This window comes from Trichosurus vulpecula, chromosome 7, assembly GCF_011100635.1.
Source record: "Trichosurus vulpecula isolate mTriVul1 chromosome 7, mTriVul1.pri, whole genome shotgun sequence".
In the NCBI taxonomy this organism is placed as follows: Eukaryota; Metazoa; Chordata; class Mammalia; order Diprotodontia; family Phalangeridae; genus Trichosurus; species Trichosurus vulpecula.
Genome location: NC_050579.1, coordinates 132,437,616 through 132,457,273, shown reverse-complemented (window position 1 = coordinate 132,457,273; position 19,658 = coordinate 132,437,616). Strand labels below are relative to the sequence as shown.

At 38.5% G+C, this 19,658-nt stretch overlaps 1 protein-coding gene across 7 annotated transcripts in view; it reads left to right on the top strand.

Moving 5' to 3' along the window:
• LAMA2 (laminin subunit alpha 2) overlaps nt 1-19,658 on the top strand; it is a 777,226-nt gene that overhangs the window by 498,745 nt on the left and 258,823 nt on the right. For 4 of the 7 annotated variants that reach the window (XM_036766214.1, XM_036766215.1, XM_036766213.1 and 1 more), the window contains 4 exons: nt 1,876-1,962; nt 7,282-7,493; nt 15,057-15,163; nt 16,984-17,256. In XM_036766214.1, coding sequence (XP_036622109.1) covers nt 1,876-1,962; nt 7,282-7,493; nt 15,057-15,163; nt 16,984-17,256 — 679 coding nt within the window. The remainder of the gene's footprint in view (nt 1-1,875; nt 1,963-7,281; nt 7,494-15,056; nt 15,164-16,983; nt 17,257-19,658) is intronic. The other 3 variants (XM_036766219.1, XM_036766217.1, XM_036766216.1) reach the window with 1 other exon arrangement.

Sequence of the window (19,658 nt, the reverse complement as noted above, 5' to 3'; positions counted from 1 at the left end):
GCTAATTCTGCCTTTCAAGGAATTCTTCTCCTCATTGGCTTTTTGGAGCTCTTTTGCCATTTGAGTTAGTCTATTTTTTAAGGTGTTGTTTTCTTCAGTGTAATTTTCAGTATTTTTTTGGGTCTCCTTTAGCAAGTCATTGACTTGTTTTTCATGGTTTTCTCGCATCCTTCTTATTTCTCTTCCCAATTTTTCCTCTACTTCTCTAACTTGCTTTTCCAAATCCTTTTTGAGTTCTTCTATGGTCTGGGGCCAGTTCATGTTTTTCTTGGAGGCTTTGGTTGTAGGCTCTATGACTTTGTTGTCTTCTTTAGGCTGTATGTTTTGGTCTTCTTTGTCACCAAAGAAAGAATCCAAAGTCTGAGACTGAATCTGGGCGCGTTTTCGCGTCCTGGCCATATTCCCAACTAACTAACTTGACCCTTGAGTTTTTCAGTGGGGTATGACTGCTTGTAGATTACAGAGTTCTATGTTCTACGTTTGGGGGGGAGGTGCCAGCTCTGTCAGAGCAGCACTCCTCCTTCCCCAAGGACCCCCAGTCCAGACTGGGCTCAGATCTTCGGCAGGCTGTGCACCCCTGCTGCGATCCGCCACTTAATTCCTCCCACCAGGTGGGCCTGGAGCCGGAAGTAACAACAGCTGTAGCTGCCCCACCTCCGCTGCCCCCGGGGCTGGAAGCCGAACCGCGAACTCCTTCCACTCCCGCAGCTTTTCCCACTAACCTTCTCCGCAGTCTTTGGTGTTTGTGGGTCGAGGGGTCTGGTAACTGCCGCAGCTCACATATTCAGGGCGCTAGGGCCCCCTCCGCCCGGCTTCCGGTCTGGATCGTCCACGCCGCTCAGGCTGGGCTCTGCTCCACTCCGTTCCCAGTTCCCAGCTCCCAGCTCCCAGCTCCGTGTGGAATAGAGCTCACCCAGAGACCATCCGGGCTGTCCTGGGCTGGAGCCCTGCTTCCCTCTGCTGTTCTGTGGGTTCTGCCGTTCTAGAATTGGTTCAGAGCCATTTTTATAGGTTTTTGGAGGGACTTGGGTACGGAGCTCACTCTAGTCCGTGCTTACCAGCCGCCATCTTCGGAGCAGAAATATTAAGATGTTATTTAAGTTCACCCAAAGAATCAGAGGCAAAACTAAGATTGTGATTTAGTTCTGAGTTTAAAGTCATTTCTTTAAGCCATTGAGCCATGCAGTTGTTATTGAATTGTCCTGTCACATAAAAAATAAGAATAAATCTATTTAAGGAAAAAGAGGATGGGAGAAAGATTAATAGCTCTATTTCCAATATTCAATTTATTAAAACTTAAGGCAGAAATGCCCCCTTAATCTCTCTTAAAAATATTTCCTAGTTCTGAATGCACATGTATGAGAGTGAATTTATAAACATTTTTACATGTACACAGAGAATGCTGGTACAAGAGACACCCTCCCACCCCTCCCCCCACCATACAACACATTATATCACATAGACAGAGTTGTCCAAAATATCTAATAAATCAAACTGCACCACTTGGTGTTCAAAGGGATTTAGCTAGTGAGAAAAATCTATGGCCTTGTGTTTTTTCAGGCCTTGAAGGTCCCTAAAAAGGCAGCTGTACATTCCTGCTTGTTATTGGTGATCACGGACTCAGCTGAGTCTAGTCACATAATAACATGTCATAGGGATACTGCCCTCCACTGTGCTATATTCGTGTCTGCAGAAATAGCAATACCATTTTGTCCTCTATTGGCTAGACTCTAATCTCCATCTGTGAGCCCACGATGACCTACCCATCCCCTGTTGTCCCGTGGGAAGAGGGATGAAAACTCTGCCGCTAATGATTTTGTCTCTCTGTTTCTTCTTTGTCCTTGTTCTCACCCAACAACAACTACAACAACATAGTTTCAGTCCAACGTGCCACTTAGACTGGAGTCGGGGATTGATATGTGATGAATGCCCTGCTGGGTACACAGGACCACGCTGTGAGAGGTAAGCAAGCGCCACACTGCCTTTCAGAGTGATGTCTACCTTGGGGACTTTAAAACAAGTATTGTCATTCTTTGCACTCCCCAGTAAAAGGGGGCGAAGAACAAAACTTCAGCATTGTTCAATGAAATGAAATTAAGTTCCTCCTCACACCTGTCAAACAAATGCAGTACATTTTTACTGTTTATTCATACCCTGTAAATTGCTCTATAAATCCCTATTCCCTCAAAGAATATTTGATTAATGTTTTATTCTTAAAGGTTATGCATTAACCTACTGTGTCCAGAAATTATTTCCCATGTGGAAGGAATATTTTTTAAGATTCATCCATCAGTACTTTTTTATCTTTCATAATTAGTTTTTCTGTCCTTACAATGTGACTTGGAAGTTTAGAGCCCAGTTGGTCAAATGGTCCATGACTTACTATTACTGGGTTTTGGGTTTGTTTTTTACAAATTAGTATGGAGTCAAAAATGTAATTTTTCATCTGACTGTTGTTCTAATTATTCCCAAGACAATATTATCATTCTGGCTGATGTATGCTTCCTGCAGTAGAATATTCTTTGGTCAAAAATTTCAGTTATCTTTATTTTTACAATGGTGACTTAGACATAATTTTCTATGGTTTCCTTCTCTTAAAATCCATTATGATGGAGAGAAAAATCACAAGGAGAAAGGCCTGTCTATAAATTATGTTCTTGCCTTTGGTAAATTACCAAGTACCGCTTCCCCATCCAGATCATTATAATTGAAATAGGCTCTTTTGCTGTGCCTTCTGGAAGTAGAGAGGCAGTCACCTGCTTTTGCCCATCATCACCAGGACTAATCCTGCTGAGGGCTATTCTTGCCTGTCCTTTCCTGTCTGCCTTGCAAATTGTTGTCCCTGCTTCAACTGAGGTCCCCGAAGTTAACAATTGTAAGAATAAATCACCCAGGGAGCATACCAATAAAAATTGGTTGATGCAAGGCCCTGAATGTTACCTGGCAAAGCAACAAGTACAATTTTGGAATCTGGCATATCCTGTAAATTAGTGATAAGGCCAGGATTAGAGTAAATTAGATTTTAATTGAAGTGAAATACATGAAAAAACTGCAGGTCAATAACTGTAAAAGTCAAATGGACAATAAAAGTGAAAGATATGATTGTTTCTTCCCGTTACAAATGAACAGGTAACTGCCATGTCAGGAGTAGTTTATATCAAAATCGTGACCCCTCCACCTCACCCCACACATTTTTTTAAGCAATTGGAAAAGGATATCTCATCTGTTCCTTGAGGCCATTAAATCTGTTAAAGACCCCTTCATGCTTTTCTCACTCTTTCATACTAATTCCTACGTCAATGAGGAAACAATTTCTAACCTTGAAAGAAAAAATTTCACTGTTTTGAACTAGGTAGAAAAGGGACCTAGAATTCAAAGAGAAACTGACTTGAACTACAAAAAAAATTATTATGGTGCAGCTAAGTAACTAATGTTCAAAAGTAATCATAATCTCATTGACAAGAAGCAGGGGGATACCATGGGTTAACATTTGCTACTTTGGGTGCAATTCATCTTGGCTAAGTGAGAATAAAAGCCAGCTTTTCTCAGGCAGGTGCACCAAAATGACTTTGCTCTTATATTAATTATTTGAACTTAGTGTGGGTGCCAGAGAGGAGCGGATGGGATAGCAACTAGGAAATAAGAGTAAAGGTAGAAAATAAACTTTGGCTGTGGGTAGCCTTGGTAGCAAGCTCATTACATAATTGAGACATCAGTGACAGCCATTTATATGGTAGCCCATATAACGGAATTATATCATGGCGCAGAGCAACAGGATGCTAATTGGTCCAACTGAAACTTATAGGAGAAATAGTTCTGGGAATCTTGTCACTGCACATGTAGACCATCAAATAGAAGAGCCTATATAAGTGCTTTTCCATTTTGCCTGGGGAACCAGAAGACTTGAAGTTAATATTTAATTGTCTCTGGACTATCAACATGGGCAGTAGATTTTTGACAGATGAGCCTGCCAGGGATGAGGGCACAGGATAAGATTGCATCAGTAATAAAAATGACATCAGTGTGACACTGCTTTCTTTGATTTTCATCTTCCTTCCATCTGCTTTTACATTGGCAGAGACAGTATGAAAAAGAACACTGTACTATGAGTTAGGAAATGTGAATGTGCCACTAACTCACTGTGGGACCTTTGGTAAGTCAGTTGGGCTTGTTTCCTCACTGTGTAATGAAGAGTGTAGCAAAGGAGGAAAGGGAGAAAATGGTATTTTTAAGTACCTACTATGTACCAGGCACAGTGCTAATTTCTAAGATCTCTGTTTCTGCTAAGGTACTTGAATTCCATATATTCACTTCCCCTTTTCCTGCATAGTATCTCATGGTGTTGAATATCATCTTCCTAGGAAATATTCTTTGCTATTGGAAGAATAGATTTTGTCTACCTCATGTTGTGTTCTTCATTTGTCTTTTCCCAAATATTTTCCAATTGAATTAGAGGGAAATAATGTGGAAGGAACCAGTGGTAGTTGACTATACAGTACAATTGCAGCCCCAAATTCTAGTCTTCAGATGGAATTTCCTTACTCTGCCTTGAATGTGAATAATTCTTTTGGAATTCTCAATGACATATTTTCAGAGTGCAGGTTTGAAAATCTGTAAAAATCTAAAAGACTGTGATTTAGACTACTGTTAATTAATTGAATCTAAACATATCACAAAGTTAGGCACTATTATCATTAAGGGAAGACTTATATGATGAGCAGTATTGTGTTCACTGATCTTAGAAGCATTTTTCTGCTCCATAGGGAATTCTTTTGTATGACTCCAAGAATACTATAAGACAGCTAATAAAAAGTCTTCTAAAATGTGTCAGTAGTGAATGGAGTTTTTTTTTTTTTTACTGAAGTATGATATGAATTAACCATCATGTCTATTCATAATTTTTGCTTAAATGTCATACAACAAAACCCTCTGGAAGGCATAGGTGCTGCTTCTGACTTACATATTAATCTGTTTAATTATGGCCATTTTCTCCCTGGAATGAGTTTTCTCCTATTGTGGAAGAAATTTGCACTATATTAATTGGTACCTGTGTTAAGAAGAATTCCCAGACCTTGTTAAATAATGTCATCTCTCCAGAGGGCAGTAAGTCATTTTGAGGGAAGTGAACTGAAAGTAATGGGTTTTAGTTGACTATAATAATTATCTTTGATATATCCTTATTTCACTGGAGCAAAATCCATTTATTTATAGTAAACAAAATGAAATATAAAGCTATGTGGATGTGATGATAAATTCCAAATGTCAAAGCAAGAAAAATGTGGGTGATAATTCATTTGGACCTTCTTGGTGTTTTGATTAAATGCCTCTTTGTAAAGGGATGATGACAATAATAATAATTTAAAACTCCCTCCCTCTCCCTCACCCCCGCAGACCTCTTCCACCTCTTACATTGGGAATATTTCTGTGGTACACATCTCTATGCTTCTACTCACCATCTCTTTGGTTCTCCAGACCAAAACTACCTTATGTGGGTACGGGCAACTACTCTCTTACATGTAGTATCTCCTCCAATTAAAATGTAAGTTCCTTGGGGGCAGGGTGTTTCACCTTTGTATTTATATTCCCAGTGCTTAGCATAGTACCCAGTGTACAGGAAGCATTTAATTAATGCTTTTCTACTCATCCAATCATAAGGCTTCAAAGTTTCCAAGCTATGTTATTTCATTTAATCCTCACATCACTTTATGCATGAGGAAATTTAATGAATTAAAAAATTATAGATTATATATTCCATTTTAGTTTATATAAACCATCCTTAAAAAGAAGTAGCAATTAATATTTGTTGGTGGCAACAGTCTGCCAACAATATTTACCCAAAATTAGGTTTTATTGTCTTTTTTCTCTGTGGCATTTATTTTTTGGAGTACAATTAATATTAGAGTTGGTAAGTACAAATCTAATTATTAGGTCATTCATATCTGTGGTGCCCATTAAATTGTCATGAATTTACTGGGAGAGGGTGCCTGATAGAGCTCAAATGAAAATATACTTATCTCTTTTCCTGAAAGTAGAGTCTTTCTAACCTTACAAAACAGTAGCTATTATGTGTGTGTGTGTGAACTGCCTTTACAAACAATATATTGCTTGGAGGAAATTATTTTCTTCATCATTGTCCCCTATATTTTTTGGCCATGGCTGTTCTGCAGGCCAATAGGATGACATGGGTGTCTGTACTGCCCAGAAACAAAAAGTTTTCTACTTCCTATTATTTCTAGCTCCTCTTTCTTCTCCCTACTTCTCTTCTCCCTCAGTCTGAGAGCATGAGCAAGTATGAAGTATGAGTAAATGTAATGAAGGGGAAAGCGGACCAGAATATAAATGGGTCCTGTCTATATAAGCACTTTTTGAATAGATACTTGTAATATGCCACATTAAATAGCAAGCTTTATATAGTGCTTTGATCAGGGGAAAATATGATACTATAATTTATTAAGATCTTCTGTGCCTTAAAAAAGCAACCTTCTGGTTTTTGTGATTATTGTGCCAAATGGAGCACACTCTTAAAAAAGAAAAGAAAGGAAAGTCTACAGTCTTATGGGTTTCTAAATTATTAAAAAGTATCTAATGGCATCTTCTGGCACCTGGGCCATTCCACTTCACCAGGATCCCATATAGGCACAGAGCTGAGAAAACAAATATTTTCTCTAGAAAGGGAGATGGACACATATAGGGACACATTTCACATGCACAGGTGTCCACGATCTTTACCCCTTCCCCACCCCCAGTACTTACCAACATACTCCTAGTTATGCTTTTTACACTAAGTATTCCCTAAAATTCTGCCTTTGTATTTTTTAACCTGAATTCTCATAACAAGTTCATACTGGGGGAAAAAGAAACTGAGCCTTGTATATTAGTACAGAAAAGCAACCAGTTCAGGAGCTACATATGATGTGTTGTAATACAAAGGCTTTCCAACCTGGACTTGAATTCCTCTGGAGAACCACTAGACAGATTTCTTATTATGCTTTTGTCTCGTCTTCAGCACAAGTGTCAAGGTTTGGGGGATATTTTCCCCCTGCTGAAATCTAATTACCAGTTGAACTGCCAGGATATCATCTGGTATCTACTATGCAGTTACAAATTTTAAAATAAAAAAGAATAAAGGAAACTTGCATTTGGGGGAGGAGGGGAAAGAAATACTTGAAAGAGCATCATATTATCTTGAGAGATTAGTATCACGACAAATGTGTAAACACTTTTGCTGATGGGGTTTCATGAGTCCCAAAGAATTCTGACAGATTGAATCTTTTGCCTTAGGTGTGCAGAAGGCTATTTTGGACAACCTTCTGTACCTGGAGGATCATGTCAGCCATGCCAATGCAATGACAACCTTGACTTCTCCATCCCAGGCAGCTGTGACAGCTTGTCTGGCTCTTGTCTGATATGTAAGCCAGGTACAACAGGCCGCTATTGTGAGCGCTGTGCTGACGGATATTTTGGAGATGCAGTTGATGCAAAGAACTGTCAGCGTAAGTCCTGAACCATTGTCGCTCCTGACAGAATTGATGTATTATATCTTAAAGTAGCTGATCAGTTTCTGAGTAGAGATTGAAGAACAGGAAATTGTATATATAATACGCACACGTAAGTTTATACTCTAAAGAACACTCGTTTGGTAATTTTTGTTCTGTTCCTGGGTTGGCTTCTCAACTAAAACACTCTTAAATGGGTATGTGTTTTCAGGTGTGATTTGACTATCATTGAGACAAGCATGGGCTAAAGCCCAAGTAAGCCATGACAATTAGTAAATTAATTTAGTAGGTTCCAGTTTTACTTCTTTTGTCAACTGTCATCATTTGCTTTAAACACGTGGTTTGTATTTAGTGAGCAAATTTACATCATTTACCTGCTAGGAAATGGTCATGTTCTGAATTTTGAAAAGTATGAATTTCATGACCTTGAAAGTCAGCACTGAGACCCCAAGCCCAGTCACTATTTTAATATGCTGACACTTTAAGCAAAGCTTAGGTTCTTCATTAAAATGACAAACCTCTATCTTAGCATGTCCTGTATTTTAGAGTTATGAACAAAAGATAATGAGTGATTTTGCCAATATTCTACCCAAATTGGTATTACATATTTAGCCATAAGTTTACGAATGCTGGCTTATTTGTCTTTATCATCCATCTAAGTATTTTTTGGGCAAAAATTCTTGTTAATATGACCTTATCATTTATCTATGAAAATGACAAGAGGTATAGAATACAGAAGCAATGTATAATGTTTGCAAGATGGGTCTTGTTTGGTTGAACACAATCATCCTTTTTAGAGTGACACATTATCGTTTAATGAAATCACCGTCAATTTGCAGCTGCCATCATAATCAGAAGTCATATACATATGTTTGTGGCCCCAAAGCATCCCCAAATTAATCATGTGGAAAGGAACCTTACAAATTCTCCAGTTGGGTCATAGAGAGTGCACTAATACGGAAACTGTTTTAAACGTTGGACTATGTTGCTGCATCGCCACCTAGTGGTCACTCTCCTCTAAGCATCCAAACAGTAGCAGGGATTGCAATCCAATAACCATTAAGAAGCCTCTTTTCCTCCCTGTCTGTTTAGAGGTGAGCATCAGCATTTTTATGACAGTTAGAATTGACTTGGTGTACCAGTTTCTAAGTACCCAGTATTTGCAGTATCTCTCCTAAGTATTGATAACCAGCATGCTAAAAAAAAAAAAAAAAACTTGTCAGAGTGGATAATAAAAATAATCTAATTACCAATTGAACTGCCAGGATATCGTCTGGTATCTACACCGCAGTTACAAATTTTAAAATAAAAAAGAATAAAGGAAACTTGCATTTGGGGGAGGAGGGGAAAGAAATACTTGAAAGAGCATCATATTACCTTGAGAGATTAGTACCACGACAGTATTTATTTATTTACCTTATTTAGCACGATGTGCCAGGCACTGTGCTATACATGTATGTTATCTCATTTGATCCTCACAACAACGCTGGGAAGTAGGAGCTATGACTGTTCTCATTTTATAGGTGAGGAAACTAAGTTAAGCAGAGGTTACGTGACTTACTCAGTGTTATACAGCTAGTAAGTGTCTAAAGCCAGATTTGAAATCAGGTATTTCTGACTTCACGCCTGGTGCTTATCTAGCCACTGCACCATCCTAGTTAAAGTTAAGGAGACCAGTGTTGAAATCCTGCTGCTGACACATAATGGCTATGTTTTCAAGGGCAGGTCACTTAATCTCTCTCGGTGTTCATGGAAACTAGGATTATAAGTAACAGATGAGTTGGTGATTTGCACTGTTGGAGGGAGTCTGTTTACTGGGAGTTTCCAACTGATAAAATTACGAATCAATAAACAAATAAGCACATACTATATAACAAAACTTTTGGCAAGAACACCAGTGCCTTGAATAATGACTTGATGGTAGCACCGGAATTTCTTAGGAAATCACAAAAGTTGATTGATCTGAATAGTGATTATTGGTAGCAGTCATAATTTAACTGTTAACCATGTTGATCCTTTAACAACCACTTTTTTTCCCCTTCTCCAACTTATTTTTCTTCTTCTGATCTTAAAATCAAAAGGAAATCTGGGTGCAAACCTTCCATACAATTTGTTGTGGTGAAGGTCTAATGTGTAGCATGAGGTTTTAGGCACCCAAAGAATGGTTATGGGTTGCAAAGATGTGAAAGCCACCACGCTAGGATGGACCATGATTGTACCTTTCCAAAGGTATACAGGATCACTGTATGCATATACGATAGAATTGGGATCAGGAAGGGGGATTAGGGGGAAAAGAACATAACTACAAATGAAAAATTATTATAAGTAAACATTTTCATTTTTAATAATGAATTTTAATGTATCATGTGAGGACAATTGCCCCAACCATTCACACTTGCCAGACTCCCAAAGAGAAAGTTCATTTATTTCTACTTCCCTAAAAATATTTCTCTGTGACCCTGGGCAAATCATTTAACTTGTGTTTGCCTCAAAGACAGCAAGGTCTAGAGTCAGGAAGACCTGAGTTCAAATTTGGCCCCAGATACTTACTAGCTATGTGACCCAGGGCAAGTCACTTAACCTCTGTTTGCCCTAATCTACTAGAGAAAGAAATGGCAAACTGCTCCAGTATCTTTGCCAAGAAAACCGCGTGAACAGCATTGGCATGCTATGGTCCAGAGGGTCTTAAAAAGTTGGATACAACTGAACAAAAAATATATTTCATGAAATTTTATTTTGCAACCAATGATCTACATGTTTACTTTAATGTTTTGTTTTATTTATGTCAAACCGTAACATTTCCTTTCGTTAAAAAAATTCTTTTCACTTTTTAAAAGAAAAAAAAATACTTTTCATTGCTTTTGGCACTTTCCAAAATGTCAAAAATGAATCACTGTCATGTTTATCTAACAAATTTCTTTTTGCATTATTTAATGTAAGAGAAAAATAGACCTGAGATTCTAAGTTTGCTTTCCACTGATTTTTCTTGTTTAGGTATTCATATAGATGTTGGACCACTGGAATTAAAAAACTTAAATAAAATTTTAGAGTTAAAAACCCCTACAATTTCCAGATGCAATAAATGCTTATGCACGCATATATTAGTAAATTCAGATTTAAAAATTAAGAGTGAAAACTATAAGGCTTATTCCCTATTAAACTTTACTGTTAGCACACTTTACTTTTACTTTAACATACTTGATTCTCATTTGTCAGTAAACTTTATTATGACAACTGGCACTATAATGTCTCTTTAATATGTCTGATTTTAAAAGTTACATGGTTGTCATTTAGAACATCTGGAATAAGCTGTCATTCTTACACTTAAAAGACTATTCTGAATTAACTAGAAGGAAGTGATTAATTAAAATGTCATGTCAAATGTATGGGAAATAAGACAAGGAGAATTCATTGTAAGAATTCATGCTAATACTGAATTCTCAGGTGAGAAGCAAAATGTTTAATAGAAATTAATAAAATGCAATGATAAAATATAGGTCATTGCCAGGAGAAAAGCTTTGCTTGCTAGAATTTCAGCTTGGTAGACTGAACTAGTACTTAGGAGAAGTGAGTTCTAATCCCACCTCTTCTATGGGTTTGTAGTGCTACCTGGAGGAGATCACTTAATCTTTCTCTAATCCTTGGTTTTATCATCTGTAAAATTAAGAGGATTGGATTTGGTGGCCTCTAAATTCCCTGACAGTTCTACAGTTCTATAATTCCACTAAGCCCATAATTATCTTAAAAACCAATGTTCAAAGCCAGAGTAAAAGTAAAGGCAAAAGTTGTTTTGAGCATATATTAGCCTTTGGTAGAGGCTGACTTCCATCCCACTGAACTATGGGAGCTGGCGCCAAGGAGAATACATAGCAGGAGATGATGAGGGAAAGGAGAGATCCTAGGAAAATGCTCTGGTAGAGAGAAGACTTTGAGGAGGAAGCACTGGGTGATCAGGGAAGGATTTTGCTGAGTACACTCTCTTCGCCTGCATCTTCCTTTGTACAGTCATAGGTGGTACTGTACAAAGAAAGTTCAGGGGAAAAAAGATTACTCCCTGTTCTGGAGTATTATATATCCCAACATACTTTATTATTTGGTGGAAAGGCAAGACATTAGAAAGTCTATAGAATAAAAATGGCAAGTGGTGCAAATGCCCAAATATATTGTGTAAGCCTGTAATATTTTCTAAAATAAGATTTACCCCGTTAGAATGTAAGTTCCTTGAGGACATGGACTATTTTATTTTTTGTCATTATGTCCCAAATGATTAGTGCAGCTTTGTTGTTGTTCAGTCATTCAGTCCTGTCTGATTCTATAGGACCCATTGAACAAAATCCATGGGGTTTTCTTGGCAAAAGATACTGGAGTGGCTTGCCATTTCCTTCTCCAATTTGTCCCTATTTTACAGATGAGGAACTGAGGCAAATAGGGGGTAAGTGGCTTATCCAGGCACACAGCTAATAAGTGTCTGAGGCTGGATTTGAACTCAGATCTTCCTTACTCCAGGCCTGGTACACTAGCCACTGAACCACCTTGCTGCTCCAGTTAGCACAGCTTAGTATGCACTTAATAAATGTTTGTTAAATAACCTTGATTCCTACAAGACAGAAAACAGAGAGGAGAATAAGAAACCTGAACAAGGAGCTAGGGAATACCTAAAAGACATAGTTGTAGGGAATAGATTAGGAAAATTAGTAGAATGGTACTGTGAAGTATTGGGAGACCTGGGTTCAAATCCTAACTCTGACACTAAATAACCATATGACCTAAGCCAAGTCACTTCACTTTGAGCCTCAGATTCCTTATTGATATAATGTTAGCTTAAGAAGGCCAAAGTTTCTCACTGCATCCAGGACCATCTCCAGTCATCCTGATCTATATCTTGCCACTGGACCCAGATGGCTCCAGAGGGGAAAGTGAGGCTTGTGACTTTGCACAGCCCTCCCTCATTTAAATCAAATTCATTTGAGTGTCATGGCTCACCTCCTCTAAGAATGAAGGACAAACAATAACAAACAACCTTTCACTAACTTATAAGGTTACTGTTATGAAAAATGCATCACAGGTTTGAAAGTGCTCCATAAAAGTGAGTTATGAGGCAGCTGTGGCATGGTGGAGAGAGACCTGGCCTTGTTCAAATCCTGCCTCTGACATGTTGGCATGACTAAGTCACTTAACTTCTCTGTGCTCTAGGCAACCCTTTAAGGCTTTAGATTGCTGAGATGGTGCCAATCTGCTTTGAGACAGGGAATTCCCTCACCTGAGAGTTGGTTCTCTCAGTGACATCATAGATCCAGCTCTCATATCTATCCCTATATCACGCCCAAATTTCTTTCTTTAGCTTCGGTCCTATACTTCCAACAAATTCTTGGACACCTACACCTGAATATTAAACTGGCATCTCAATTTATCGCCTGAACGTACCATCTGTAACCCCTATAACTTCCTTACATACAGTGTGTCCCAAAAGTCTCAATGAAATTCTAAGATATTTAATATTCTTAATAGCTTAAATAAGCTATTTAAAATATTAAAGCTTAAAATTCCACTGACGTATTGTGCATTTCATGCTGGGAGATCAAGGAAGCCTTCGTAGAACTTTTGAACTAGGCCTTGAATGGTAAGCATGATTTAAAAAGACTGAGATTTCTTGAAAGAGCCATGTTGCTGTCTTTTGTAGCAAAGCTTACAGAGGTGAGGTAGGGTGGGGAATGCATAGGGATTAACCATTACTATAGTTGGTCAAACAGTACATTTATTGTTGAATTTATCGATAATAATTCATGCTGTGCTTTCCGACTTTCAAAATGCTTTGCATACATTCTCCAATGTGAGCTTTATAATAGTTAAGTAACATATGTAGTACAAACATCATTACTCCTATGTTACAGGGCAGGAAACTGAGACTGAGGCTAAATGGCTGGTCTAGGATCAAATAAGTGATGTCTCGTCTCTGAGATTCAAAGTTAGATTTCCCAGATAAGCTAATGTGTGTGTGTGTGTGTGTGTGTGTGTATCTGTGTGTCTGTGCATGTATATATATATATAAAGTGCTTTGCAAACCTTATAACTGCTAGTTTTCTTATTATTATTACTATTCTCACCATTATTATTATCACTTCAATTGTTGCACTTTTCACTAGTACTTAATGACTCAGCATCATTGTTCAGTCATTTAGTCATGTCCAACTGTTGGTGACCCCTTTTGGGGTTTTCTTGGCAAAGATCATAGAGTGGTTTGCCATTTTCTTCTCCAGCTCATTTTACAGATGAAGAAACTGAGACAAACAGGGTTAAGTGACTTGCTCAGGGTCATACAGCGAGTGGGTGTCTAAGTTCATATTTGAACTCATGAAGATGAGTTTTCATGATCTAAGCCACAGTGCTCTGCCCACTGTGGCACCACACACACACACACACACACACACACACACACACATGAATACATGCACATGTTTATATGTGTGTGTATATGTTTATGTATGTATGTATAAATGTGTGCAGTTGTATAAATGCATATACAAATACACACAGATATACACAAACACACATATAATCACGTTTTGAATATGGCTGTATGCAGATGTAGATGTAGATACACACACAAATAAAAGGTTATTTTCTGGGAGTGGGAGAAAGCATTAACAAGAGGGCAAAACAGAAAGACTTCTGGTAGGAGGAAACATTTGACCTAAACCCTGAAAAAAGCTAACGATTCTGAAAAGAAGTAAAACATGCCATCCCATGGGGAAGAACTTGGCTGCCCTGTTGAGTGCACGAGGGGGAATAGTGTGGGATTAATCTGCAAAGATAAATTGGAGCAAGACTGTGAAAGCCTCTAAATGTCAAACAGAGGGGTGGGTATTTTTTTCTGGGAGATTAAAGAAAGCCACTGAATCTTCTTGATCATGGAAATGGCGTGCTCAGAATTATGATGAAGCATATAAGAGCACTTTCAAACTACTATTTAAAGTCAAGATAGTAATAGCAAGTAATAATCATGGTGGTGGTATTAGGAATTTATACATTTCTACATTGCCAGAAATTAATGAATGGAAACAATGAATGGATTGACCATGTGTGTGCAAAGTGCTGGAGACACAAATGGAAAAAAGTGAGATAGTCCTTGCTCTTAAGGAGTTCTCATTCTCTTTGAGAAAGATAGCCTTAAGTGTTCAGTGATGGTACAGATGGGAAGGCCTAGATTCCTTAAGTTGTATAAGTAGGTAGGATGGCAGTGCCAGGCCATAGGGTCAGGTCAGACAGTCAAGCCTATGGGATTTTAGAAGGAAGTATCAGCAAAGACGGTAGACCTGGTGATCCTTCATCTCATCAGAAGGAATGAAAGTTATTGACTCCCATCTCAACCAAGACTTTTGAGTAATCAACCTGCTAGGCTAAGAGGATCCCCCTGGTTGTAGTCAGTCTTTCTCCCCACTGGCTATCCCAGTGGTTTCTGGGATGTCGTAGGACTGAAGGACAGAGGAGGGGGGAAAGCAATTTGGTAGGGAACCCCCATGTTGGAGGATCTGAATGACGAATTTCTTTTTCCCTTTGTAGCATGTCGCTGTAACCTCAATGGCTCATTCTCAGAGGTTTGCCACACAAAGACAGGGCAATGTGAATGTAGACCCAATGTTCAAGGACTTCGTTGTGATGAGTGTCAGGTAAGGAATAAGCTCTTCCTGATCTGTTTTTCTTCATCTCAAAATCTATAAGGAGCCTTCAGAGACACATTTAAATTGTATGCATTTAAATAGTCTCTATCACTGTATTTTCATATGTAAAAGACAGCCAGAGCAATATATTGTGGATAGAACTGGAGTCTGGTAGTCTTGGGTTCAAATCCTGCCTCTAATACATCTTTACTATGTAACCACAGGTAAGTCACAACTTCTGAGTGCGCTAGACTCTTTTCTAAGACTATAAATTGCTGGTTTGAATTGGTAGAGAGGCATTTTCTACACTGAAAGTTTCTACTATGATAAAAATCACATACCCAGACCTGAAGGAAAAAATACACATATTTAAAAGGGAGTTAGAAATCATTTATCTACATATATAATGTCAATGAAATATTTGGAGTAATCAGCAAAATTCTGAGGTAAATTAACACTTGGCCATCAGCGTATACTTTGTTGGCAATAGAAATGTATAATATTTGCTGTGATTCGGATGTCCCTGGAGTAAAGAATATAAACCATTTATATTTAGTATGACCAATTTTACGGCTCTTTGAGGAAATTCTCACCACAGGCAAAGCTCAGAGAGGATCTTATTCAGTACAAAGTAAAACAGTTTGTTATCCTTACGTTCCTAGCACAGTTAAATAGCCTTTGATTTTAACAAAATACCTCTAGTTTTGTCTTTTAAAAGCTAGTGTTTTGAACTTGATAACAGCTTTGAGATTTACTAAAGTGTATTTTTTAAAAGAATCATCTTAAAAATGAGATTTTTAATGAAAGTTGTCTGTCAATCACATGTGAATGGGACTCTACCAACCCTATCACAATCGATAGAGTATGCATTTGGAGAATTTCCCAGAGGTGAAGCTTTGCAATGATCCCTCCATGTTGGGTCCACCCCATTTGTTAGGGCTGATAGAATTCACTTGCTAGGCAGGTAATCAAGAACCTGGGAACAAAGAGAACCTTGCACTTAACTCTGGTCTCATTTGCTACTGTTGTCATGTCCAACTCTTTGTGGTGCCGTTTGGGGTTTTCCTGCCAAAGATACTGGAGTGGTTTGCCATTTCTTTCTCCAGGTTATTTCACAGATAAGGAAACTGAGGCAAGCAGGGTGAAGTGACTTGCCCAGGGTCACACAACTAGCAAGTGTCTGAGGCTGGATGTGAATTCATGAAGATGAGTCTTCCTGACTCTAAGGTCTAGCACTCTATGCATTGTGCCATCTAGCTACCCCCGGTCTCATTAGCTGGCCATTTTAGCTGACTGCCCACAGATGTTCACCTGGAACATACAAACCCAATTCTGCAGCCTATCTATTCCCACTAATTTATTTTCACAGAACAATTAGTCCTTAAGAATACCGGGAGGCAATTTGGCATAGTAGGAAAAAAAAAAGACTGTCTGAGAGTCAGGGAGACCTTGGTTCAAGGTCTGCCTCTGACACAAACTGGCTGTGTGACCCTGGACAAGTCACTTCCCAGGGTCCTGTACAACTCTCCAACACTATAATTTTTGGCACAGCTGTGGCTCTGCATTTGTGAAGGGAGATATCCTCACCAGGAGTTGCCTACCTCAGTGAAATCACAGATCTTGTCCAAAACTGTGTGTTTGCGTGTGTGTATACAGACACACACACACACGTATAATTTTGTGTTCACACACATACACCTTCAGTAGAAGCCACTTCTCCAGTGTCAACATCCTATGTTTAGGAATATCTGAGAATATCATTGAACTGAGACTCTTGAACACTGTCTCATGCTCTGTTTCACATTTTCTTTTGCTTTTGGCTCTGAAAGCCCCAGTTGCAGTGGGACTCAGAGAAGCAATTCTGTGTCTTTTGTGACTGCAACCCTCTTGGCTCTGTGTCATCTCACTGCGACAGGACCGGAAGATGTGTCTGTAAATCAGGATTTGTAGGTAAAAAGTGTGAAGTCAGCAGGCAGGTGCATAAACAGGAGGAGAAGCCGTGGATGACCCAACAACTGCAAGGTCCTCCCCCTCCTCCTCTGAGATGGGGTTCTGTCAGCGCAAGTGGGTGCCCTCGAGGGGCCTATAGGCCCCAATCTCTGGTAATCCCAGAGGCACTGCATGGAACGTGTCTCAGCATGGATTTCTCTGTGTGCTATCGTTGACTTTTTTTTGTCTTTGTGTGCCTGGCACACAAGAGGCGCTTAATAAATGCATAATGATAGATGGTTGCTAGATATGCCTTTATTGCATTATGCTGAGTTAAGATTGCTAAGTCAGCACATTGTAAATGCAGATGTAAATCGACTGACAGCTTCAGTCTTACACCTTACCAATCGCCTGTGTGAAAGCCTTCATTGGCCCCATATTGTTTCTAGGGTAAAACAGAAACTAGATAGCTGGGCATAGAAGACCTCCTACCCCAGCCTGGCTCCAGTTCACCTTTCCAGATTTACTGGAATTACAAATTTTCCATTACTCCCTTCATTGTCCTCTTTGATCTAGCCAAAATGGACTACTAGAAGCTTCTGCCTCTGTGTATTACATAAAGGTGATCATTTATGAATACACATTTCCTCCCTCTGCTACATCACCTTTTAGAGTGCTTATCCTTCTTAAAGATTCAGCTAAATTCCACTCTTCCAGAAAGCCTGCCCTTATCTACCCTCTGACCTTTGCTGAAAGGGCTCTTCCCATCCTCGAATGTTGCTAGAATAGCTTGTCTAGATCTTCCTTTTGCCTCCAACCTTATAGGTTGTAACCTTAGCAATAGAACTCCTTGAGGGTAGGGTTTTTTTTTTCCCTTCATATCCTGAGTGCTTTGTGTGGTAACTTGTCAAATAGTAGGTGCTTAATTACTGTTTGTTGGCCTACCCTAGTACCTCATTGTGGTGTATCGTGACCTTTAGTTCTCAAAGGCTGTGCCCTGAAAGGGCATCAGTGGATATTGTAGGGGGGAGGGGGAGAAGGAGAGACAGACAAATTTATAAAAAATGTCAACTATGGCATGAAAGGTTGTAATCTGCAACATTAAAGTATCCACATGCCTAAATAAATCCTACCAATGTTATTGTATTAGATAGTCACCTAAATCAGCTTAAAATACGATGAAGGCTCAGTTCCAGAAAGCAAGAAAACATGTAGCATGGTGTCCCTTTTGACTTATTATTATTAATTACTATCTCATCAAGTTTTGTTTTTATGGGTTCAGAGGGACAATCTCTCTTCTAATCTCTTTTCTAACAAAAATTAGGAAGGACATAATCAAATTTTCTGAACAGTTACATCAGGTCTCATTTCTAGTCTTATCCATCTTTTTTTAAGATCTAATTCTGGTGTCATGCTTTAAAACAAGATCTGTCTGGAGCCCAGTTTCTGTCGTTCTTGTAGACATGTCTTGAGTACCAATGCATGCGTACAGACATGCAAATCCCACTGCCCTTGTAACCCAACAACTCCTACTTTCTGGAATGGAGAAAAGGAAGAAGAAATCTAAGAAGTAATTTAAAGAAAAAAGAACTTCTCCTCCTTACCAGCCATCTAAAGAAAATAAAAGCATCCAGCCAGTTGCCCAGATATTTTTAGATATCTAAATGTTTGCCATCACGTAGATAAAATACCCAGGTATTTGTAATAAATTTTTATCTGGATATTTGACTGTGTTGGTGGAAAAAAATGAAGAGGGTAAAAGAAAGAAATGATTTTTTTAATTCGAAAAATTGTCCCATTTTCATTTATGAAATATAAAATTTCAGAAAATTTCGCAACAGAAAGTATGGTTCTTTAAAAACACAGTATCATTTCTTAGGAAAAAAAATCATTAGTCTTTAAAATGCAAAAATCAGAAGAAAAGCAGCCCGTTCCATGGCCTCTTTCCTTCTCTCCTGACTCTAGCACAAAGTCCTATTTCAGCCTTTCAGACAGTCTTTTCCCTAGTTTTCACCTTTATAAATAGAATTTATGAGAACCTATCAAACTTCTTATTGAGAGCTGAGCTCTAGACTCTGCTTGGTTGGCTTCAATGCATTAATCTGAATGTCTGGCCTGAGATCTTTGTTATTCATGTTTGTTTTCTGAGTGTGCTTTCCTTAACCTTTGAAAGTAATCTTTGATGGTGGCAATTGTGATTAAAAATGTAATTACTGAATTTAGGTAGTCTTTCCTCTTTAGTAACTTGATTTGATATCTTTTTTTTTAATTACAGCATTTCACTGTTTGGAAATTCTATATGGGAAATTACTTATTGTTGATTTTCTTACAAAATATTTCCTATAGGACTCTTTGGGTGCTTTAGTTCATTTTAAAAGTAGGGTACCACCCTCTATTCTATTTCTTGTCTGAGCTAAACAATATCAAACTGTCACATCGGATCCTCTTTTGCCCTTTTTTTCTAACATTACTAGTTATTTGTCGTTTCCATCTGGGGTTTGCAAAAATTTAGAAATGGAAAGAGAAAAAAAATGCACAGTAAGTAGAAGTTTAAAACATTATGCCTGGATATTCA